The following is a 23,230-nucleotide window of genomic DNA, read 5'->3' as shown; positions in this document are numbered from 1 at the left end:
ATGCCTTTTATTTTGTCAATAATTTCTAAAATCTACGCCACCTCCAAGGCAACTTATATAGATCATGATATAAAACTACAGACAACGGGCAAAACTTGCAAGGTAAATCCATTTACAAGTGTCGTCATTTATGGCGATTATTAAATCGTAGTTTTATACAATAATTTGTTCTACTAGGTAAAGGTTAACTCTACACTTAACACAATGTGGTCGAATCCAATTCTATTAATATTACATCAAATTATTTGATTTGTCAACAGATCCACAATGACTACCAAAACATAACAATACAACCACATCGTGCGCTCGCCGCGTGTTGATTTGTTAGAAAATGTTATTTTTCACAGCACAGGAACAAACACATTCTGGACTAAATAAAATCTGAAAAATGATAACAACATTTGTTTTAAAGACTAGTACGTAATTTTGGCACAACGCTGTGCACGCTCCGCACAGTGGCATCGATGTTGTTCTCAATATATACAAGTTACAGATATCTGCTCAGTGAAAAATCACTTTAGGGTTCCACTTAACTCTATTTAACAGACACTAGGTCAGGAACAATACGGTTACGTTTTTGACTATCTTCATTCATTATATTAGCAAGCGAAAGAAACTAAAGCATTTTTAGTTAAAAATATTTGTGCCCAATGTGTCATGTTCGATGTATCGTTTTACAATTTATTTATGAAACCCTAATCAAGTAAGACCGACTCAATAGTCACACTGTATATGGACAGCTGCCATTACAATCATAAAATGCAAAATAATGTATATTAAAATTTAGTAAAAAATTATTAATAGTAAATAATTAAAAAACTTATTTGAGTAAATAAATTCTCTTGTTCCTTTGCTCATTCAGTGCTATATACAGTATACAGAGTGTAAAAATAACGGTAGGGGCTACGCGACGCGCGGCCTTCGCCGGCGCGTGACGGGTTAACTGCGATTCGATTGCGACGAATTTTAAATTCCTCTAATATACATATCAAAACACTAGACTAGGATAGAAAAGGCCGCGCGCCGCCCGTCTTGGACGGGGCACGCGGAGCGGTCACTCGGGAGAGTCGGAAGGTACGTTTATTTTTACACCCCGCCACAATGAGTATTTTACCTCAACAACACTCTTAGATCCGAACAACAATACATTACCTAACACTTTCCCTGTATAAATATATTATTATATAGTCTTGTAAAAGAAACCTTTGAAACCTCATAGGTCATTAACACTACGTGAGAAATTACACAAGAGCATTAGGATACAATATATTGCTACGAGTTAACTTATATCATTTGGCACTAAATTAACATATTGCATCTCGAGCATTCGTCACATAAGTATTTATACTTGCAAATTCTTTAAACTCTCAATTTATTCTTCCTAATTTATAATTAAAATTTCAATTTATTTTCCTAATGATATAACTTTGATTGGGCCAAAATTCCAATTTAGGTAAAGATAATTCACATAAACCCACCATGTAACACACCCTATTGAGCAACCATGACCATTCCCATCGTATTCAAATAATCTAAAAGAGACCTGAGAGTCGGGAACGGCTGCACTACAGATTAAACACAAAATAATAGACAAGACGCGTTTTCGGCAAGTAAAATTTGGCAAAATTGAGCATTAAGACCTTCGATTGGCATCGCAAAATAGTTCAAGTTAGTAAGATTCACTACGTAGCACTGCGTGACTACTAAAATACCCTAACTCTGGTAACTGTAACTTATGATAGGTACACCAATGCGGGCCGCTGCGGGCAGGTGCTCGGCCCGCAGGCAGCTGGATTGTCGTTCTCGTGTTGTGGTTGTGTCTACTTCACTACCCCGGTCAACAGGATCTAATACGAATACATATTATATCTGCGATATGCATGCACGTTTCAAACGGCTAAACGACCGGATCTATAAAATACGTTATTGTACAAAATGTACGATATCATCGAAACGTCAAAAAACTAAGTTAAATGATATGACGTATAATGTGAGACATAATTATTATGAGGATTTCAGTTTACGTTCAAAAGAACAATATAAATGACTGTGGACATCCAAGATATTTTTTTAAATTTACTAACTACATCATTAACAACTTTAAAATAGTATTTAAAAATTAAAAATAGTATTCTTTTTATCAAATAATAGTTATTGCTTTTTTTGATATGATAAATACGTGCGCGCGATGTTCGCCCGCTCGCCGCCGGCGCGCCCGCGACTCGCGCGGGTTATTCTGTACACTCGATAATATTACGTAATAACTCTTAATTGTATATTTTAAAAATATGACTGCTTTATATTATATCCCTCATGATCACAGCTCTCCAAAGACTTTACAATATCCAAACCTGACACTCCAAAATAAATTCTTTATCATTTACACCTATAAAACGAAATGACTATAATATCTCTATGTTAGTCCTAAAAATTATGCCATTTTGATATATTTACTTTGCAATTGCAACGGTCCCTCGTACAGCACTTAAATGCCTCATATACAAATTTTAACGTAACTCTGAAAATGACTCATTTTTATAAAATAAAGTAAGCGACTAAACGACTAATATCCTCGAAAAAAAAATTTAGAAAACAAGCGGCAGTGTTCGCGAAAAATTCGTGCAAATAGAACCTAACTACAAAACATGTCTTAGGAACCTGATAAATTATTGCTAGAGCTTCGGGCACGACACCTCCTTACGTACGACAATGCACCCCGGCGCGGCCGGCGGATACATAACGAGATAAAATCTTATCAGTAGCCAATAGAAAAATATCACCTAAATAAATATGAATATTTTACACGTGCGACTCGCCGCCGTCGCCGGTCGCCGCGGCCGCCGGACGCTGATGCACGCCGGTGGGCGGCGTCCGCGGCGCCGACGAGGCGCTCGATGAGTATCGTTCGATTTTCTCTTATTTTTGGTAAAAAATAACAAGATTATGAAATTGATATGCAACAGACGTGCGGCGCGCACGCGGCATCACTGCGCGGCGCCCTCGGGCTCGTCGCCCGCGCGCCCGAACTCGCCCGCCGCCGCCCCGCCCCCGCCCGCACCCCCGCCCGCGCCCAGCGGCCCGGGACCCTTCGACGATTCACTGCCAAAAACAAACACAACATTACTTGCAATGAGGGCTATCGTTTTAGCGCTCACCAGTTAGCGCCACTGTAGAGTAAGGTCCTGTCACTTACTAGTAGCGAAGACAGTGGCACCAACTGGTGAGCGCTAAAGTGGTAGGAGGACTATCGCATTTGCACTCATCAAGATGGCGCCACTGTAGAGTAAGGTCCTGTCAATCGCCAGGGGTGCCAACTGTTATTAAGTATAAAAACGATAGCCCTCATTCTAATAATGGACCTACGCTTTATGGAAAACCTGCCATATTATTACATGAAAATAAAAATCAAAATTATCTTTATTTGCATAGACTAATCGAATTAGTTATTACAAATTGTCAAATGCTCTTACGGAGCCTTTACATGTCGCATTCTTTTTTTACCCTACCAGCGCAAATACGTGTATTTTTTACTATTTACTGCACTAATTCGGTCTCAATGCATCAGAAACGTGATTCAGATTCGTATTATTTTATAAAACGGGCCTAAGTAATCTAAACTTCCACGTTTTTACAATTCTAACTCATAAAATAAATCGATCTACTTTTTCTGACGCGTGATGAATCAAAATTATTAACTCGAAACATATATGTCTGTGATAGGTTTTATATTTACACAAACGTACCCGTGATCAGGAGACAATAGATTTCTTCTTTTTACAAAAAAGTAACAAGAAAGCAGTCATGTCGAATTAAGAAGTTATTTTTTTATGTTGGTACAAAGTTCGCAGCGCCAAGATAGCACGTTCGCGATAAATGTACACACCATTGTCAGTTATTGTGTTAGGCTCGCCCCTTGACCGGGGTGACCTTTGCGGATCAAACTATGGAAAACTATTCCATTGCCTATTCAAGAATTCATTACCATAAAAATAGCGCCGTAGATTTACAAAGGCATGATCTCAGTTTGAATATTATCATTTATCAGTATCATGCTTATGTGAAAAAATACAATCATATACATTATACTAGAGATGCACCGAATGTAGATTGAACCGAATACGAATGTTCGGCCGAATATTCGGTTCAAAATGTACCGAACCGAATATTCGGCCGAATCATTCGGTTCAAATTTGATTAAAACTTAAATTACCGACTAATGTTGACTCTTAAAGTTTCTATAAATTTGTTTTTTATTTTCATTTGTGAACGGATGATATAATTTGTTTATTGTTGATTTTAAAGAATCTTATTTGACTTACATTGAATTAAAACTACAAATAGTTATAACAATTCCTAGTTCACCATTCACTAGCATACATTTATTTAAAAAAACTTATTTAATTTTATAAACATATTTGAATACCTACTTGTGTTGGTTCCTTAAGACAGTAGTTATTACATTACAACTATTCTAAAAAAAGTTTTCTGAAAATAGTTGTTTGTTACTCAAAGCAGTGTTGGCAGTGTCCTTAAAATTTTCATTTTCATAAAAATTAAATTAATCTTTTTATTTTACAATAAATAATTGGTACAAGTAGTGTCTGGTTCATTTTCAAAAACTATAAAATACTTTCGCTATAAACCACACTTATTTAGTAATTAGTTAACCAAACTGTTTAATTAAATATTATTTTTTTAATTGTTAACAATACTTTTAATATTCGGTAATTATTCGGCAATTCTACCGAACATTCGGCCGAATACGAACATAAAAAAATATGCCGAATGTACCGAATACGAATATTCAACCGAACATTCGGTGCATCTCTACATTATACACTCGCGAGCAAAAATATGGAATCACCCTATTTATTCCGAGCGATCATAAGAACTAAATGACTAATAGAAGATCAATAAAAATGGTACCATTTTAAAGGAGATATTATAAACTTAAAATTGATACCATAGATACATACAATACATAGTCATTCAGTTCTTAAGATCGCTTGGAACACAAAGGGGTGATTCCATACTTTTTCTCGTAAGTATAGAAGGTTCATTCAAAATAATGAATCCTCAAGTTTTTGTTACGAATTTAATTTTTCAAATTGTATCTTTATTCCTATCTATTCTATTTAAACTAAGGACCAGCACTAAACACAGATACATGGTCATTTTTATACATATACTCTTATGAATCTATTTATGCCTGTTTATCTGTTATCTAGCAATGATTGCTTTGGGACTTTGGGAGTAATTAGTGAGATGTTTATTTACCAAATATCCATCTCTGTAGCTAATATCAACATTTGGACGTTAGTAATTTTTTTTTGGGAGGCTTTTGTGCGGCAGTGGACATTATTCGGCTGAAACGAACGAACGAAATAAAAAATAGTTTTGTTTCCACAAATAAGGTTTGATAAGTACTTTTTTACAGAGCGCAGGACCGTTCATTGTGAAAAGCCTTGGGAGAGCCCTTTGTCCAGCAGTGGACGTCATTTGGCTGAAACGAACGAACGAAGTACTTTTTTTAGCTAAGCGGTTATTCCACTCTATTCACTACCAGTTTTGAGCTATCGTGATCAATATGTAAATAAGGGTACTCACAAATTAGGATAGGGCGGTCGCGCGCTGCCGCCCGGCGCGTCGTCGCAGGGCGGGGGCCTAGCTGCCGCGCTCAGCAGATAGTTGGTGGACTCGCTGAAACAATTCGACAGCCTACTTCAAATTGAATTACTGCCTCGAGTGGCGCGGTGCGCGGGCCGCGCCTTTCACCATCGCTTTTACCTACGCTTTTCTGATTCACGATTTTTCTGTCGCATCGAATCGATTACACGCTATAAGTTATTGTTGTTATAGATCTAAACGCGGCATCCTTTTAAAATGGAAGGCTTTAAGGAAAATCTTCCGTAGTTTTTCGGTGCCTAAAGAGCCAGTAAAACATTAGCTTTTTGTAAATATTTGATGTTTAAGTGTGCATATCAAAATAAGGAACTAAAGAGAGCTAAGGAAGCCGTAGTAACCGATCCCCTGACTAACAGTCCTCAAATCATACTCTTTTCGTGTCACTAGTCGTTCTCATTTAATAAATTATTATTAAGGTAAGCAGTTATCTCTTATCTATCTTTTTATTGGTGTATTCACTGGGAAACGAAACCCTGTCAATATTTACCAATAACTCAACAATAACAGTATTATCACCATGTTTTCCTAATGTCATAGGATAAAAACAACCGTCCATCCCAGACTCATAGGTCAGGTGACCATCACGCACGATTGTAGTGCTCGAAAACAACATCATCATAAAATGGACTTTAACTGTCATAAAAACAAGAAATGCAGTTATTTGTTGTTCTTTCTCAAACCGTATCAGTAAAAGTACGGGATCCGTAATAAAGGTCGACCTTAACCCATCTGATGTAGACTAGTTTTATTACTCAAACGTAAACAAATGAATTGCAAATAAGTTGTCTAATAAAGTTTTGTCAAGACGTAAGAAAAATACATATTTATCGAAAGCATTTTGTGATTTTACAAGTATTAACTTGGCTCTTTTTACACTTTTTGCTGTCCTTTGTTACTGGCGAGTAGTGGCCACTCGGTCAGTAACAAGGGACAGCAAAAAGTATGCAAGATTTTGAATGTGTCTCGAACTTTTAAACGGTAACTCAATAGATTCAAGTTGGAAAATAAAAACATATACCTAGCTATTAAAAAGTGTTTCCATCTTGTGGATGAATCTACTAGAAAAGCTTATTGAGAGAGAAGACTTTATTTATTTATTTAAACTTTAATGCTAAAATTAATTTATACATAAGGCGAACTTAATGCACTAAAGCATTCCCAACCAGTTTACCTTTGAACTTTCACTCATCATTAAGATTTTCCTGAGCTTTTTATCAGGAACTAGTGATATTATCACCAAGATAATGACTGAAGAAATAAATTAACGAAGAATGCACAGCATTCGCGTAAAATGTGCGAGATTTTATGACAAAAGGATATTTTTAAACAAAATATTTCCGTCAAATCACAATAATTAAATATCTAAAAATAAGAGCATGCCTCGAGAGATAAACGCTTATGTTTTTGTGTCGTGAGTTGCCGTAATCTGGAAAGTCTATTCACTTTATTGCTTAGCGAAATCCAACACAATGAGCTGATTCTGTATTACTCTCGACTTCTTTATTATACTGGGAAAAGGGCTTTAATCGTGAACTCTGATTACTGTCCCAGACTTATATCATTAGTACTTTTATACAAACTGATAAATGTTAACCATGATTCTGAGCATCTGCTCAGGCCAATCTGTCATGCCAGGACAGAAGTTAACCGAGTGGTAGAATTCTAATTCTATGCCAAGGTCCGGTTTCTAACATGCTAAAATTTCGAACTCCTCCTATGTTCTTCTGATTAATTTCGTTGCGGGTCCAATGACAGTTTAACTTTCCCCCGGGACAAACTTGACCTTCATTGGTTGGGTTGTTGTGGCGGTCAAGCTGTAGATCCTGGCTACACAGGAGTTGCAGTGGTGGGAACGAGAGGTGGGAATAGTCCCGTATGCTAAAATGTGCATCCATTGTGCATTACGAGTATAAGAAGCATTGACAATGAGTATTATAGGGTGAGCTAACTAAAAGTGGCTAAGATGGGGTCACGACATTCAGGTCGGAAGAAACTGTTAGGTTTATCAATACCAATGTTTTTTATAATTAGGATAAATACATGTTAGGGTTAAATAATATAAAAAAATAATTAAGATGATTAAAACCTCAGAATCAGGCGGTCTGTCTATACTTTTAATTGTTGTGTTGAGACTGGCGAGTAAAGGTCAAACGCTATCAATGTATTCTTTTCGTCCCGTTCTGCCATGGATGACGACATCATAATAGCCATATTCATACATCGCGGTACAAAATTTATCTCAAGTCATAAGTTAAAAGCCACATCCATAAAGCAATAAACGAATTAGGGTAACGTGCAGTTTCCTTATCTAGTTCGTTAATGGTTCCATGACAAATTCAATTGATGAGCCAATCCATGGTCCAAAGGTTGTGACCATTTCAAATAATCGTTTTGATTTAGTTAGCTATGTGTGCCGTGTGTAACCAAACAAAGCTAAAACAATAAAACTCCCTAATTAACCGTTGATTACTAAATTAAGCAACAGATATGAGCGAGCATAGGTCAAGTTTGAAACCACATTAACTTTATGGCGTGCATTGTTTCGTCATTTGCACAGTTAAATAAACAAAACACATTTACTTTTACGTAAATTACCGACGTTTACACTACAACAGGTAGCATTATTTTGAACGCGAAATTAATCGTACTCTATAAATAGTAAAAGCATTTGAAAATAATTGCATCGGATTGTTTTATAAACGAAACTATTATATTATAATAAATCGCTATATCAAAACTTGGTTAATGGTCAGGTGGTGATAGATGCAGGTGGAGTTAACTAAAACTGGTGAAATTGCAGAAAACACGTGTCCAGTCATGAATCACGTTTGGAGTTTCATTACGATCATGCTTTTTAAATTGGTGATGATGAGCATGAAATCCTAGCGATGTTAAGTGAATTCGCTCAGCGCGTTGTTCTATGAGGTGTCAAATAATTGAGCATGCGTCGGAGCATGCGCAAGCGTAGGTGATTGAATCAACAAATATGTCACCTGGCGGTTCGCATCCTTAGAGCGGCGCAGTTCTCCTTGCACTTGTACGCTAGCACCTGCTTGATCCTGCTGACTTCTACGTCCGGGAAGTGTCGGGAGACGTAAGATATGAGGGCGTGGACTCTGCGGCGGTCGAGGGGCGGCTTGGTGGGCCGGGACTCCTGCCCCGCGCGGGACCAGCGCTGTCCCGTGACGGAGCACGTGGCCAGCTCGATGGGGGAAAAAAGCGCCGCCGCCAGCCCCCGCGTCACCTTCCGATAGTCGCCCCACTTGACGCCGCGGAGCAATTCTTCCCGGATTTCCACTCCCTCGCCCAGCTTTATCTGCGGACCGACATTTTTTGGGGTGAATGATTGGACTGGAACGGTGGTGGCATGTTTAGTTTTAGATGTTTATGATTAATTCAAACTTGGAATGGCTGGTGCGGAGAATCAATCAAGCTCATATTCTCAAGTAGTAATTTTAACACTTAGGCTTGCCAGGAATAATGTTTCCCATATCATTAGAAACTTCTTTTGTTTGTGTGGCATAATGATCGAAACCAATGAAAAACTTGAGGTATCGGTTTGAAAACGCCGAAACGATATTATTACTTCGTGAATAATTACTGCATACATTAATCCTCCTTCAAATAGTTTTGAACAAAAGTGTTGAATGACTTGAAACAAGTCGGTTGTTTAAGAACCCCGGTACAATATTTTTTATTACTATTTGCACTTTTATTTAGATGTTTTCATTCTACAACTACATTAAGTGAACAATATATTTAAAAAGGTGATTAAAAATAGCATAACAGACAGTAAAAAATTCAACAATACAATATATTCAATTATTGTGTAAATAATTCACAGCAAAAAGAAACGTGAAGGTGGCAGAACTTTCGCTTCGGTAATCGCCTTAAAACATGCAAAAAATGAAAAACTAATACGAAGGACTTCTTTGAAGCGGATATCATATTTAACTCACTTTATTGACATATCAAATATAAATATTTAACAAACGTAAGTAGGCAGTATCCGATTTTATTTATTCGGTTTTAAATTATTTAACAGAAAAAACATTTAAGTAAATATATTATGGGAGACTATTCGACAGGGCTAATAAGTAACATAGATATGAAGTGATAAATTGAAGATTAGATTGTAACTTGTTAAGAGTCATGGGACATTTCAAAAATAAATTAATGAAGTCATTAAGCCAGCTCTTCATAAAATAAAGATTTTCAATTAAGTATAATAATATAATTGAAGCAATATTAGAAGATGAAACACATAATTAAAATGTATAATAGTAGATAAAAACAAGTTTGAAAAATGTGTTGAGAAAATATCAAGAATTAAATTATTAGTGATCGACTGCAATAATAATGAATATTATTATACTCTTTGTTTTTAGATAAGTGCAAGACTTGCTTTAAAAAGTTGTATTTGTGAGCTAATATAAAAACAGTTTAATATCGATGTTTACGAGTTAGCACATGCATTAAGTAACTTAGTATTCGAATGCCTTTTCCACATTCATCATCGTGCACTGTTATTGTTCCGATTCGTTAGATCGCTTTATCGATTTCGGGTTAAGGATGGTACTCACAAGGGGCGCTTTTGGAACCTGTATTTTGTGGTATGGATTCACTGCGACATATTTATATTGGAAAAAAAATTGCTGAGGCGTCCATTATCATCATCCTTTACTACGCTAATTTTCCCAATGTGTACCTTCCTTTATACTACACTACACACACAGCCAATCGTGGTTCTTCAAGGCATTTTCATGAGTATGGCTAGATTTGCAGTATGATAGATAACTCCAACAAAATCCACGTATTAAATTAGAGAGTATGTGGACATGATTAGAGCCAGAGTGCCCCTTTATCAAAAACGATTTATGGAAGACCTAAAGGCAAATTGGTTCCCCATTATATACGTAATTGAAGTACATATTCGAACGATAAACCGTAATGTTTGCGATAAGGCCTGGCGAAAGACATGTTAGGGCTAAGATATTGTATGATTTGTTCGATTCATTCACTGTAGCTCATAGCAACTGTGATACGGCGGTGGTCCGTATATCTGATTATGTAGCCTGATACTACATTTAAGTGGGTGCACAATGACAATTATAACAGATTTAAACGTTAAGATTATTGACAATGATGGAATTTTGTTGAACTACGAGTATACATTTTACTAAATTAAGCTAAGCTTTGCCCTGTCTTTTGTATTCATCAAAGAAAAAAGCACATACTTAAAGAGCTTTTCGTTTACCATCAGGTTTCAAATAGTTTTAATTTATTGACAATCATATCGACGAAGATAAAGCGATGAACACGTCTCGTGTCTCTATAAAACTTTAATAGACATAAATACCGTAGTCACTCCTCAATGGGCACGCGAAAGCGCGCGCAGACACTACGGCTACGCAAGATTTCATATTAGTGAAAAATACATTAGGCTTAAACCAAACCTAACTAAAAATAAAAAGCTGAAATGTGCTATTAGCACGTTATTTTAAACATTGTTTATTTATTATTTTATGATAATGACGAATTTCCTCTGATATTCCTCTGCTAGCGCGTGGAACGTAGGCACCGTATCTCCCGTCTTATGTGATAAAACCTCATGATATCGTTCGTTAAAAATGTCGCAACCATTGTCTTTGTGTACCTTATCATTATTACTGCCATGGCAATTGTTATCACACACGACATTATCATTAATCAAACCTTAAAATACGACATGACAAAAAAAACGCACGCCGAATGTGGTATTCTATAATCAGACAACTAAACACATCGTTTAAAATATAAATTGTTTGAGGAATTAATTGACATATAAGATCTAGTGGATGGCTGTCTGAGAATAAAGACTTTCACCGAGCAATTAAAAGAATTCGGTCGTTTGTAAAATAAGTATCAAATAAAGATAGTGGTCCACGACTATTGTGAAATCTTTCTCAAAATGTTTTAAAGCTGGGACAGTTTCGCGACGAATTCCACTATAAGGGAACTTTGAGCCCTAAAAATTTGAATACAGGGTGGTATTTAGGTTGAGATGAACTTACCAGCCTTGGTGCTGCAACTTCTCGCTCGTTCTCTCTCTTGAGCACGAAGGGCAGCGCGCGTCGGTGTTGTTCGAGCCACACCGCGTCGGGCACGGGTCGCGTGCGGCGTCCGTCCCATCGCCCTACTACGATGTACAATACACAACAAAACCGTGTTAATAAACAACAAGCTCAAACCAGAGATGCATCCAGTTGGAATTAATTGAAGAAGTTGAAGCTGTAACAGCTAAGTTACCAAACTTAACTGAATACCTCCCTGGCCAATAAGCATTACTGCCGTAAAATAGATTAAGAAAAAGATACACCTTGATAACACCAACACCACTATCATTGTTATTATAATGTAACGTTAATTGTTTTCACAAAACACTGTAATTTGTCATATGGCTTGCAATATCTATTCTCAGTTTGGCCCAGAGTTCATGATCTTAGCTATAATTATCACAAAATCTCTAATTTAAATGTAGATAATGTTACAGGGATTCAAGGTATAAACCTATCGAAACGTTGAAGTCACAGTGTACGAGTGATTGGAATGTTCGCATAAAGGATTCATAAGAAGCAATTAGTAATTATGGAATTTTCATATTTCGTTCTACAAACTCAGTTCATCAGCTATAAAAAATTGCATCATACGTACGTTATTGCATTTTTCAAAATTTAATGCTGTAGTAAGGCAGGATTTTTGAATAAGTTAAACTGCAATAATTAATTAGCCTATTGTATTACTATAAAGATAGAATGTGTGTGCCTAAAGTTTGATATGGTTTAAGATGCTGGTATTTCTAGAGTAGGAAGACAGATGTTATTTCTCAAATGGCATTATGATCACTTCAATCGCGACTCACACTACATTGTTTGAGAAAAAGAGGTAACGAACGGCACTCAACCAGCAAAATGCTTGTTAATATTTATCACGTCTAAAGGCCATTTATTAGTGACTATTAATTTCATATTATCATCGCTAAAATAAAAATTATAAAAGAAGAAACAAAAAATTAAGTACTGAACTGAAAATCGAAATTTCTCGTAATACTTTATTTTATTTAGTAAAAAAATTACACTGATTTATGTACATACATTGAAATTCTAAATTTCAGCTCAAATCAATATCGCACTAAAGAATAAAATATTACAATCAAAGTATATTTATGGACACTTGGTTTTTAAAATTAATAGCTTGATAAATCAGCAGGATATTGTCATTCCGTACGATGTTGTACAAAAAAAGCTAATAAAAATTAAGTGTAAGTAGTATATTTTACAGGCTTAACATATTAATTAGTTCAGTTTATAACATAAACGCAACAAGTAGGATGGATGGGTGGATATCACGTAGTAACGGCTAAGAATATACGGGACTTACAACAAACATAAACCACTGTAGATAACGTACAACTTCATAATGCATAATGGAACAATTATGTATGTATAATGTATATGTAAAAGAAACCTGTTTTATGGTTTTTTAATGTGATTTCATATATTATTATAATTTCATAAACATTTCATTTCTGTCTATTATAATGATAAAATTTCTAATTTCATAAATTGCTTACTTTAAATTCAGAAAGTGTCAAGATATTTTGCCTATACAGTTCGTTTTAAATATTAAGATAGTGAAAGCTGCATCTTAACTAATCAATGGGACTAAATTAGTTTAAGGAAAGTCCAAAGTGCTTTTTTCAAATTACAATTACTAATAGGTACGTATAAGTAAGCGATTATTTTAAGAGTAATAATAATTATTGCAATCAACTTCCAACCATAATTTTAAGACTAACACAGATCAAAATAAATGCGTAGTTTTAGAGATCACGGATACACACTTGAGATCACACTTTATTCAGACAGTTTTATAATTAATTTTCAAATGATAAACTAATATTGTAATTCACAACCCTAATCATACTTTCAATGACGTGTCTTCTCCGTTTGTTTTATTTTAAAATGACTAGATGTGCTTTCTCCTATGGCAATCATTTTGTAAATTATTCAAAAGAGGGTTCAGCGGATATCTAACCGCAGAAATAAATGTATAAAGCGTACAGTAAATATTTAAAAAGTACGAAACAGTTCGCCTGCGATCCATTATCGTTGCAGCGACACTGGGTCTCACGTGGGCAACAAAGGCAGCTTTCGCCTCATATAACTCGCGGTGAAATCACGTTTAAACAACTAATATTATGTATCATTAATTAATTATTATTAAATATACGACTTTGAAGACATTTAATATTCAATCATTACATCTGAGTTTTTGTACAAACTAATTTACCGGGAGCCGTCCAATCACTCAACAATATAACATTGTGTAAAGATAAAACTATTGTGTATAAAAATATCACTATTGTGGTTCCTTCACGAATTTATGTATCTAGAGTTACATAAGTTCGCGCGTTCGACAAATAAAATGGTGTCGTTTGACGCCTTCCGCCGCTCTGCGGTAAAAAAATTACACTCTACTATGAAAATACAGATCGTCGGCGAGCGCGGCGGACGGCGCCCAACGTGTGGGTTCGTGTATATGTATGTCTGTAATCTGTATTATACTATGTATGTAACCAGTAAATAACCTATGTTATGTAAAATCAGCACCGGTCGCAACAAATGCTTAACAACGATCAGTCTATTGTCAAAAAGGAAGGTAGCTTGTCTTCCCTTTAACGAGGTTCGATTAGTCATGCGACGAAAACCCTTATGCAGGGCGTGACTAAGCAATGTGATTCTCATTATTGTGACTAAAACATGTATTTTCCTTGCCATGTTATTGTCTTATAATATTGTTTCCCTTTGTACCACGCGACCACGACATGGCATAAGAATCCTTTGTTCTTACTAACTTTAGGAACATGCGTTTGCTTAGATCTGTTTATGTCGTATCTATTAACTATATTTCCTATATGTATATTAACAGTAAAAGCTGCAAGAACAGTGTCTCCAATCGAGACGTGTCACAGATAACTGATATATGAAATCTAATAAAACTGCTCTATTTACAGTGTACAACAACTATTCATCATATCATCAGACTATCGGCAAAGGGACCTCGTTAAAGTTAAGCGACATATAATAAATATCTGGCACTCGGTATATTTATCGAAAGGCACGCAATAAGCGGAGAGGTGTGACGGCAAACGGGCCCCCGGCGACACTCCGATCACAGACTAGATAATATTTATTGACAGTCTTCGTTTGAACGTCATAAGCCACATGTCGTCGGCCGCCCCGCCGGGCAGGGTGGCTACTGCGGGAAGCGCTGGGCGGGCCGCAGCGCGGGGAGCGGCGGCGGCGGCTTGCGGGCGCGCGCGGGGTGCTGCGCGAGCGTGTGGCGGCGCAGGTACAGCGGCGTCTTGAAGCTGCGGCCGCACGTGGCGCACGCCACCGGCTGCGCCTCGTGGATGAGCCGCACGTGCTGGCGCAGGTTGCTCGCGTTGCTGTACCGCCGCCCGCACAGCGCGCACTGCACGCCGCCGCCCGCGCCCGCCGCGGCCGCGCTCGTTCCGCCCGCTGCCAACAACACCACGATCGCACTGCCCGCCGCGCCCGCCGCGTGCCGCCCGCCCCACGCGCTATCGCACCGAAACGCGTCTGACGGACGCTCGCGCTGCGGCTGCGCATTTTCTGCACCCGAAAGTGTTCCAGAAAATGCTCGTCCGCAGCAGCCGAATCGGGTCGGACGCTCGCCGGGAGCCGGGCGCCGTTTCCGTGCCATATGCGGGATGCGAGCGGCGGCACTGCGGAGGCCGAGCGGGCTCGTCGCCACGACACCCGCGCGCCTAGCCACCATTTTATGTACGAGACCGCGCGCGCTCTCTTCTACGACCGACAGTAATGTTAAAGGTTCGCCGGGGGCGCGGCTGTCCGAGTCGACGTGTGCGTGTGAAATGACGTGATATGTGAGAAAAATAAAGTATATTCACCTTCCGCGTTGTCGTCCCGGAGCTCCGTGCCGATGCCGCTCATGAGATCCACGTTACCTGGAGAGGAAACATTGATCAAGTCTCGTATCGAACGTCTGAACACTGAGTTTACGATGGACACAGAAACAAGTCTCACCTTGCAGAGCTGCGAAGGGGTTCGCTAATGCGTTATTTTCATAGTACATCGGCGGAAAGCTGGAACGCTCCTCGTCACTAGCTTCTTGTTCCATGACTTCCATTTTTGGTTCCAAAAGATCTGATGCATTAAACTCTTGACACTTGTCGGCCCTGTCCCCGTCGCCGGGATCCATAAGAATATCGCTCTCCTCATTTTTCACTTCTGGCGCTTCGAGATCAGTTTTCACCCTCAGAGAAGGGTAGTTGCACGTTTCGCTATAGTCATCATTATTAGGCCTCATTTGACTAGAAGTTTGAAATGGAGCTTCTTCGTTGAGATTATTTCTGGCAACATCGGGAGAATTTCTCGTCGAGCGGCGCGCGCTCTTGTCCTCCTCGACGGAGGTGGTCTCGACGTTTTGGCTTGCGGCTTTGGAGGAGGAGGTAGAATGTGACGGCTTGGCGCTGAGCAAATTACGTAGTTGGGAAGGAGGAGATTTACGATTGACTTTCTGCAAAGAAAGGGCATGATGTATCGGCGTGCAATAAGGCAATTGATTCTACAAAAATATACCAGTTAATATATCCATTACGATACATAACTTAATAAAAATACTCTAGCTAGAACCACAGAATAATAATAAGTACTACCAGGCCTGTTCATCTCCGCGAGTTTACATCGAAAACAAAACCCGCACGATGGCCCACCTACAGGAGTTATTCGACAAGGCCTCACATACGAGCGAACATTGACTCACGCACGCGTATTCTTGTGTATGATGGAAGGAAATAAAGAAAATGGTGTACTAAATACTGTGCAGTATTTAACTGCCTAAATAATAATAAAAACACAGAATGTACTTTTTTAAGTTGCCTCAAGACACTGAGAGGTAAATAAGTAGTTAATATTATTCATGATAATTCATGCTAAATCATGTATTTCCTCCGCCATTTTCCGCAGTTTGACACCTCACGTCACATCATTTTACCGAAGTCAGCCCTATAGCTTCGGCGCAGTGCCGATCACTGACGTTTGTCAACAAAATGGTGCTTGACTCTTGAGACAGGCTAAATTACACCATATTGTTAATGACATTGAGCATACATTTTTTTAAATACCTTCGCGAAGTAAAACTTCTGTACGTAGTACTTATTATTATTCTGTGGTACTACGTACAGAAGTTTTACTTCGCGAAGGTATTTAAAAAATGTATGCTCAATGTCATTAACAATATGGTGTAATTTAGCTTGTCTCAAGAGTCAAGCAAGTTTGTCAGAAGTTTTGTTGACAAACGTCAGTGATCGGTACTGCGCCGAAGCTATAGGGCTGAGTTCGGTAAAATGATGTGACGTGAGGTGCCAATCTGCAGAAAATGGCGGAGGAAATACATGATTTAGCATGAATTATCATGAATAATATTAACTACTTATTTACCTCTCAGTGTCTTGAGGCAACTTAAAAAAGTACATTCTGTGTTTTTATTATTATTTAGGCAGTTAAATACTGCACAGTATTTAGTACACCATTTTCTTTATTTTTTTCCATCATACACAAGAATACGCGTGCGTGAGTCAATGTTCGCTCGTATGTGAGGCCTTGTCGAATAGTACTCTTGTAGGGGGCAATCGTGCGTGTTTTGTTTTCGATGTAAACTCGCGGAGATGAACAGGCCTGCTAGAACTGTTAACTGCAGTTTGTCCTGCTATGACAATTATATACCCATCTTGTTCGCTGTCACTGCATAATGTATATTTGACGATTAGTTCGAAGCGATTTGAGCGACATGTGTAACGTTATTAAATCGGCATCGGATATTGTCTGAAACGCGCGCACATATTCAATAAATTATTTGTAAAATTAGTTTTTTAATTGCTTTGAAATCATTAATTATTTAGTTACTTGACTTCAAAAAGAAATACGCTGACTGACGTCATATTAAATATAAATAAATATTATATCTTTAATATATTATTAAATGCATTATTATTATCAGTGTTTCTTTATTATATTCTTCACTAAAAGAGTTGGGAGAACCGTGTAAAAATTTTAAGCTTAAAGTCTCCACCAGAGTCGAGTAAAAGGACATAAGATGGCGGCTTTACCTAGTTTAATAGTTATAATAGGCTAATGATGGGCTGGTGATAGTTTATTCCATTCCTAAGAGTAAACGTGGGACGTCCACCCACAAGGTGGACCGACGACCTCATAAAGGTAGCAGGAAGGCGCTGGATGCAGGCCGCTGCCGCTACCAACCGGGCAATGTGGAAATCATTGGGGGAGGCCTATGTTCAACAGAGGACGTCCTGTGGCTGAAATGATGATGATGATGAAGAGTTAATTACGAATTTTAAGCGAACACATACAAAATATCTACAGTGCTTAGTAGTTCGGGATTTACTTTTATCGTGGCGTTGTAAACAGTCAGTGACGCCACACACCTCAGTCTACAGCGCAGTTTAACTAACTAGACTTTCTTTCGATAATTAACTTATGATATAAAACTACGCAGGTTCTGGACCTCGACTAAAGATTAGTACTTAGGGTTATGAAAACATTTATAATCGTAGTCATGGTAAACTTTGTTAACAACCACGTGGACAACCCAGCACGAGTAAGCTTACTGACGATAACTATCTTTTGATAATGACCGACTGCCGATATGGTGATATTAAAAAATACTATGGGATTTTTGTATTTCAGTACCTAATTGACTGTAGGACTGTAGGTGACGACAGCAGATGACTATGACACATTTATTCAAAAATAATCACTCGCTTATTCCCGTTTTCCAACTCCGCAATAAAATTTAGCTATAGTAAGTGGTATTGCTAAAACCCAGTGGTTTCAGTGATTCTTACAACCTGCATTCCTCTACCACAGAATCTAATTGGTCGCCAATGAATTTCCAGTGAAGGTTGAGTAGTTGCAGAGATAACTGTCTTGAAACTCCTAATAAACTGAATCATAAGAATATTAATTTGAAGCTTTCTCTCAAAATCCAAGTTAGGTACTTAATGAGACGAGAATTAAGAATTTGGCGAGATCTTGAGCAGAAGTTGACTACTGGTAAGACGATTAAGGAGTTTGTATGCCTACTAGGAGAACTAGTGAGGATAATTTACCATTAACGTATATCTGTGTAACCGCAATAAACAAAGTGAATTCAGTGATGATTTTGGACTTACTTTGTCGTTGTGTTGCGAGCAGTCTGTGAGGCCGCGGATCTGCAGCGCGTCGGCGGTGCGCAGGAAAGCCGAGAGCTGCGCCTGCGCGATGTTGACCTGCCCCACGTACATGAACTGGAGGAGCGCGCGCACGTGCGACACCTCGCAGTCGCGCATGAATATTATGGGGTGAGGACATGGATTGTTCTGGAACAAAACGGGGCGTTTAGAACACGGGTTTAGAACCTTCCAAAGAATAGGGCTGTTTCCTGGGTAATAGAGCAAGAGTTTGAATTATGCCCGTTTTCAACCAATCCCTAATTTTTAAATAACCACTATGAGCGCACGCACGTGCGATACCTCGCAGTCGCGCATGAATATTATGGGGTGAGGACATGGATTGTTCTGGAACAAATCGGGGCGTTTAGAACACGGGTTTAATACCTTCCAAAGAATAGGCATGTTTCCTGGGTAATAAAGCAAGAGTTTGAATTATGCCCGTTTTCAACCAATCCCTAATTTTTAAATAACCACTCTATGAGCGCACGCACATGCGACACCTCGCAGTCGCGCATGAATATTATGGGGTGAGGACATGGATTGTTCTGGAACAAATTGGGGCGTTTAGAACACGGGTTAGAACCTTCCAAAGAATAAGTATGTTTCCTAGGTAAAAAAGCAAGTTTGAATTATGCCCGTTTTCAACACCAATCCCTTATTTTTAAATAACCACTCTATGAAAACAAAATGCCAGTTATGTCACTATAAGGGTCACTTAAAAATTGGGGATTGATGGTCAAAACGGGCATTAGGGATGTTTCCTGGGTAAAAAAGCAAGAGTTTAAATTACTCCGTTGGTTAACTTATAAAAAAATACTCGACACGTATTATTCACTTTTTCAAACTAATGAAAATTGAAAGAGATAAAGCGCGCCAAAGTTCAAACGAAAAGGCCCGTGACGTCAAGGCGTGGTTAAGTGTAGCACTTTGTGACGACACGCGGAACTTCAACGCATCTGCGGCACATAGACGCAAGTGCTCCCATTCAGACTTGTAGGTAAAACTGTACTAAGATTTGCGTGTGACCATTTGCCCATTCCAAATAGCGGCAATATTTCATTGGTTTGATGGCAGACAACGCCTTCTTTAAGATACTGGGGCCAGGGCCATACGTATTTGAGGATACAGGGGGTCGTTTTCCTAAAAAGATAGGACAACTGCTGCAGCTATTCAGCAGTTACTGTTTCAGTGTCTCCCTCGCTCGCGGGGCCCTGGGCACGTGCCCAATGGGAAAGAGGGGAATTACGGCAGTGAAAAAGAGCGAGGGCAGTCGTAATAGGCGCCAAATGGAAAGGCGGCGCTAAAATGCCTCATGCTAAAATTATACACTAGCGTCTAGATGATAACTAGATTTGAAAGTTATGGGTAACCAAAGGAGCGCTGAAGACTACTTTAATCTACCTGAAGAGTTGGGGCTTCATTCAGTTCCTTAAACTATAGCAGTGCTAACATACAACGATGCAATTTTTTTAGCGGCCAGACAAAGTTGCTAATTAGCATAAGTATGAGTATCCTCTCATGTGATCATCAAGGGGAAGAAGTGCTATTAATTTATTTTTTGGCGGACGCTTTATTCATTGACGCGTCATCACGACACGTGACTGACAAGCTAAAGCCTGGTCCGTGAGCACGTAGAATTTTGTCCTCACCCCATAATATTCTACGTGCTCACGGATCAGGCTTTACCACCAGACCACCACGCAACTTCCAACAGTATGATGTAAATATATTTAGTAGACCGAGCTTAACCATAATTAATTAGACGAAACAAGTGCGAAAATAATTTCCCACTTCTAATTTGAATAATTAATTTTCCACAATATCATGATTGGTAATTTTAACATAACACAATATTGAAAACTATTAGACATAGATTATCGTTAATTAATTAAAGACAAAACAAGTGCGAAAATAATATTTTCCCACTTGTTCTTTTCTGAATTCAAAATTTCAAATTAGAAATTAATTCTCCATTTAAGATTGGTAATTTTAACAAAACACAATCTGTGACAACTATTTTGATTATTCCGTAGAAATGTACAACACCATTGTATTGACAATAAAAATATTATGGCGAAAAATTCCTTTGTCTACTAATATCATTTACATCAACTACACATTTTTAAATATTTTAAGGAATATTTTGCCATGTTTTTGTGTGACCTTCACTATAAGAAAATGTAAATCCTTGTTGTAACATGAAGTCAAATTAGTATGTGAAAAACATACATCATAAATTTTCTAAAGAGTATGTGAATAGTAATTTACCATAGTCTTTTTTACAACTAAGTCTTGAAATATATTTTCATACTACATAAGGATATTTTATTACATCCCATGCAGTTTGGAGTGATTAACACAAATTCTAAATTAATTAAATTTCCCAGGAAACCATCAAAAACTTGACTAACAAGTTTGAATCAGTATTCTATTGAACTAATAACATAGTTAATTAATTACATTAAGATCTGGTTAAGTTTCTATCTAGCTTAAAAAATCTATTATACCTATTTCAAATTGCCAGAATGCATAATGGTGTTTATAACTTCTATTTTGTATGATGTCAGCTATGCCATGTTAACATTAGTAATTGGTGGTGATTGTACAAACAAGTAACCACAATTGCAATATTGTTTTTGTCTTTAGGGCATGGTTTTTGTGTTTTAAAGACAATGATTTATCATAATCAATCACCAAATTAGATTACTGATGACTTTTTGGCTCAAAGTCCAAATAATAAGTAAAATTCTACAAAGAAAGTGCTATAATTAATAGAATTCATGACACATTCAAAAATAAATGGACATCACAACCACATTAAGTTTCTATTCATAATCATTTGTAATTTAAATTGCCTTGAATATTAAAAACCAATGGGACAGTTGATTTGAACAATGGTCACAGTGATTAAGCTAATTACCACCAATTGCAATTTCTTATGCATTATGATCTCTAAAAATATGTAAGTTACGCAAATTGAATGGAATATTACAACTTTGTATTTGGCTGAAATACACTCAATATCTACAGGATTCTGTTCCTTATACCTAGTATAAAGAAGCAAGAAGCATTTCCTAATAAAAAAAATATGTCTTACATTCCAGAGCATTTCACTCAAAGTGAATTCCAACACTTCACATGTTGTGAACGTTAATACATCATCACAAATAAGGCTTTTAATGGAGCTTTCACAAAGAACCGTAAATGCATAATGAGATGAAAGTGTAGTATTATAATAAAACTAGATATATCTAGTCCTATTTATACATATTTTTATCCTTTCTTGCAGTCATTGAATTTAAAATCATCAGTAAGAAGATGAATTAAATCATAGTGTGCCGTGATTGTTGGATTTCAGTCATTATTGCTACAACATCATGGCTTGGATTGCATTATGTATGTTACTTTCATCTTGTGATACTCGCCTGTCCAATTACTAAAAATATATTCTGGTAAAATGAGGTGAAAATGTCCATCAATTAATATTCAGATTTGTGTGTGTTGGCCACAAGTGTCTCATGTTCCAGCAATATCAAATAATCGAGTAAAATATTGGGAATCCATTAATTAATTGGGTATTGACTTGAGACATATTCATTAGTAAGGAATGTAATGGTCACACAGAAGGAATCCAATATCTCTGCTCAAGACATACATATAATCTATAGAAGAAATGATAATGAGTTAATTAGAAATTGTAAAACAGAATTTTAAAGTAGGTACAAATAAATGAAATCACGAGTACTTAACCGGAACGCGAGACATGGCATTTGTAAGTAGATCAAGTGTTTTATACATAACAACTTTCACTAGAGTCATTGTAATGGTGACACATCAAAGTGTGGGGAGTGAAAGATACACTTACTTTGAATAATTCCTTGAAATAAGGACTACACGCTGAGAGAACCACTTTGTGGGCCTCCAGCCTGTGACCTTCGCATGCCAGGGTGACGTCCACGAAGTCCTCATCATCGCGCAGTGCCTCGAATTGAGAAGTTATATTCGCTTGAAAATTGTTCCATCTCAAACAGAATTGCTGGTCGCCACCCAGTTCTGTACCTTCCATTACTTATAGACATAACTCGATATCCCTGCTCATTTAATTTGTTGATAAGAATAGTTAATTATTGAAAATAAATATATCACAGTAACTTGCAATTTCAGTCGCCGTCTGGCCGAAAATCTTTTACGAAAGAAAACAATCAATAAAATCTCGTACCAATATAA

At 37.5% G+C, this 23,230-nt stretch overlaps 1 protein-coding gene across 1 annotated transcript; it reads right to left on the bottom strand.

Moving 5' to 3' along the window:
- Positions 1-2,984: 2,984 nt before the first annotated feature.
- Positions 2,985-23,069, bottom strand: LOC135072154 (uncharacterized). Its single transcript, XM_063966108.1, has 10 exons — positions 22,869-23,069; positions 19,495-19,548; positions 19,291-19,348; positions 18,965-19,212; positions 15,798-16,290; positions 15,662-15,718; positions 11,739-11,863; positions 8,679-9,001; positions 5,608-5,700; positions 2,985-3,099 (listed from the first exon to the last, which is right to left on the bottom strand). Exons 1-10 carry the CDS (start codon positions 23,067-23,069, stop codon positions 2,985-2,987), a joined length of 1,767 nt encoding a protein of 588 aa, XP_063822178.1.
- Positions 23,070-23,230: the final 161 nt, after the last annotated feature.

The sequence above is a fragment of the Ostrinia nubilalis genome, chromosome 5 (genome assembly GCF_963855985.1).
Source record: "Ostrinia nubilalis chromosome 5, ilOstNubi1.1, whole genome shotgun sequence".
In the NCBI taxonomy this organism is placed as follows: domain Eukaryota; kingdom Metazoa; phylum Arthropoda; class Insecta; order Lepidoptera; family Crambidae; genus Ostrinia; species Ostrinia nubilalis.
Note: the sequence above shows the minus strand (reverse complement) of the source record. Positions and strands in the feature narration are given on the sequence as shown.

What these genes read in the sequence shown, in the direction of transcription:
- LOC135072154 (XM_063966108.1), bottom strand. Translation starts at nt 23,069, where the DNA reads ATGGAAGGTACAGAACTGGGTGGCGACCAGCAATTCTGTTTGAGATGG. An exon ending in CTAAGGATGCGAACCGCCAG is followed by an intron (nt 5,701 to 8,678) that starts GTGACATATTTG and finishes GAATTGTTTCAG; the next exon opens with CGAGTCCACCAACTATCTGC. An exon ending in CGACCGCCCTATCCTAATTT is followed by an intron (nt 3,100 to 5,607) that starts GTGAGTACCCTT and finishes TGTTTTTGGCAG; the next exon opens with TGAATCGTCGAAGGGTCCCG.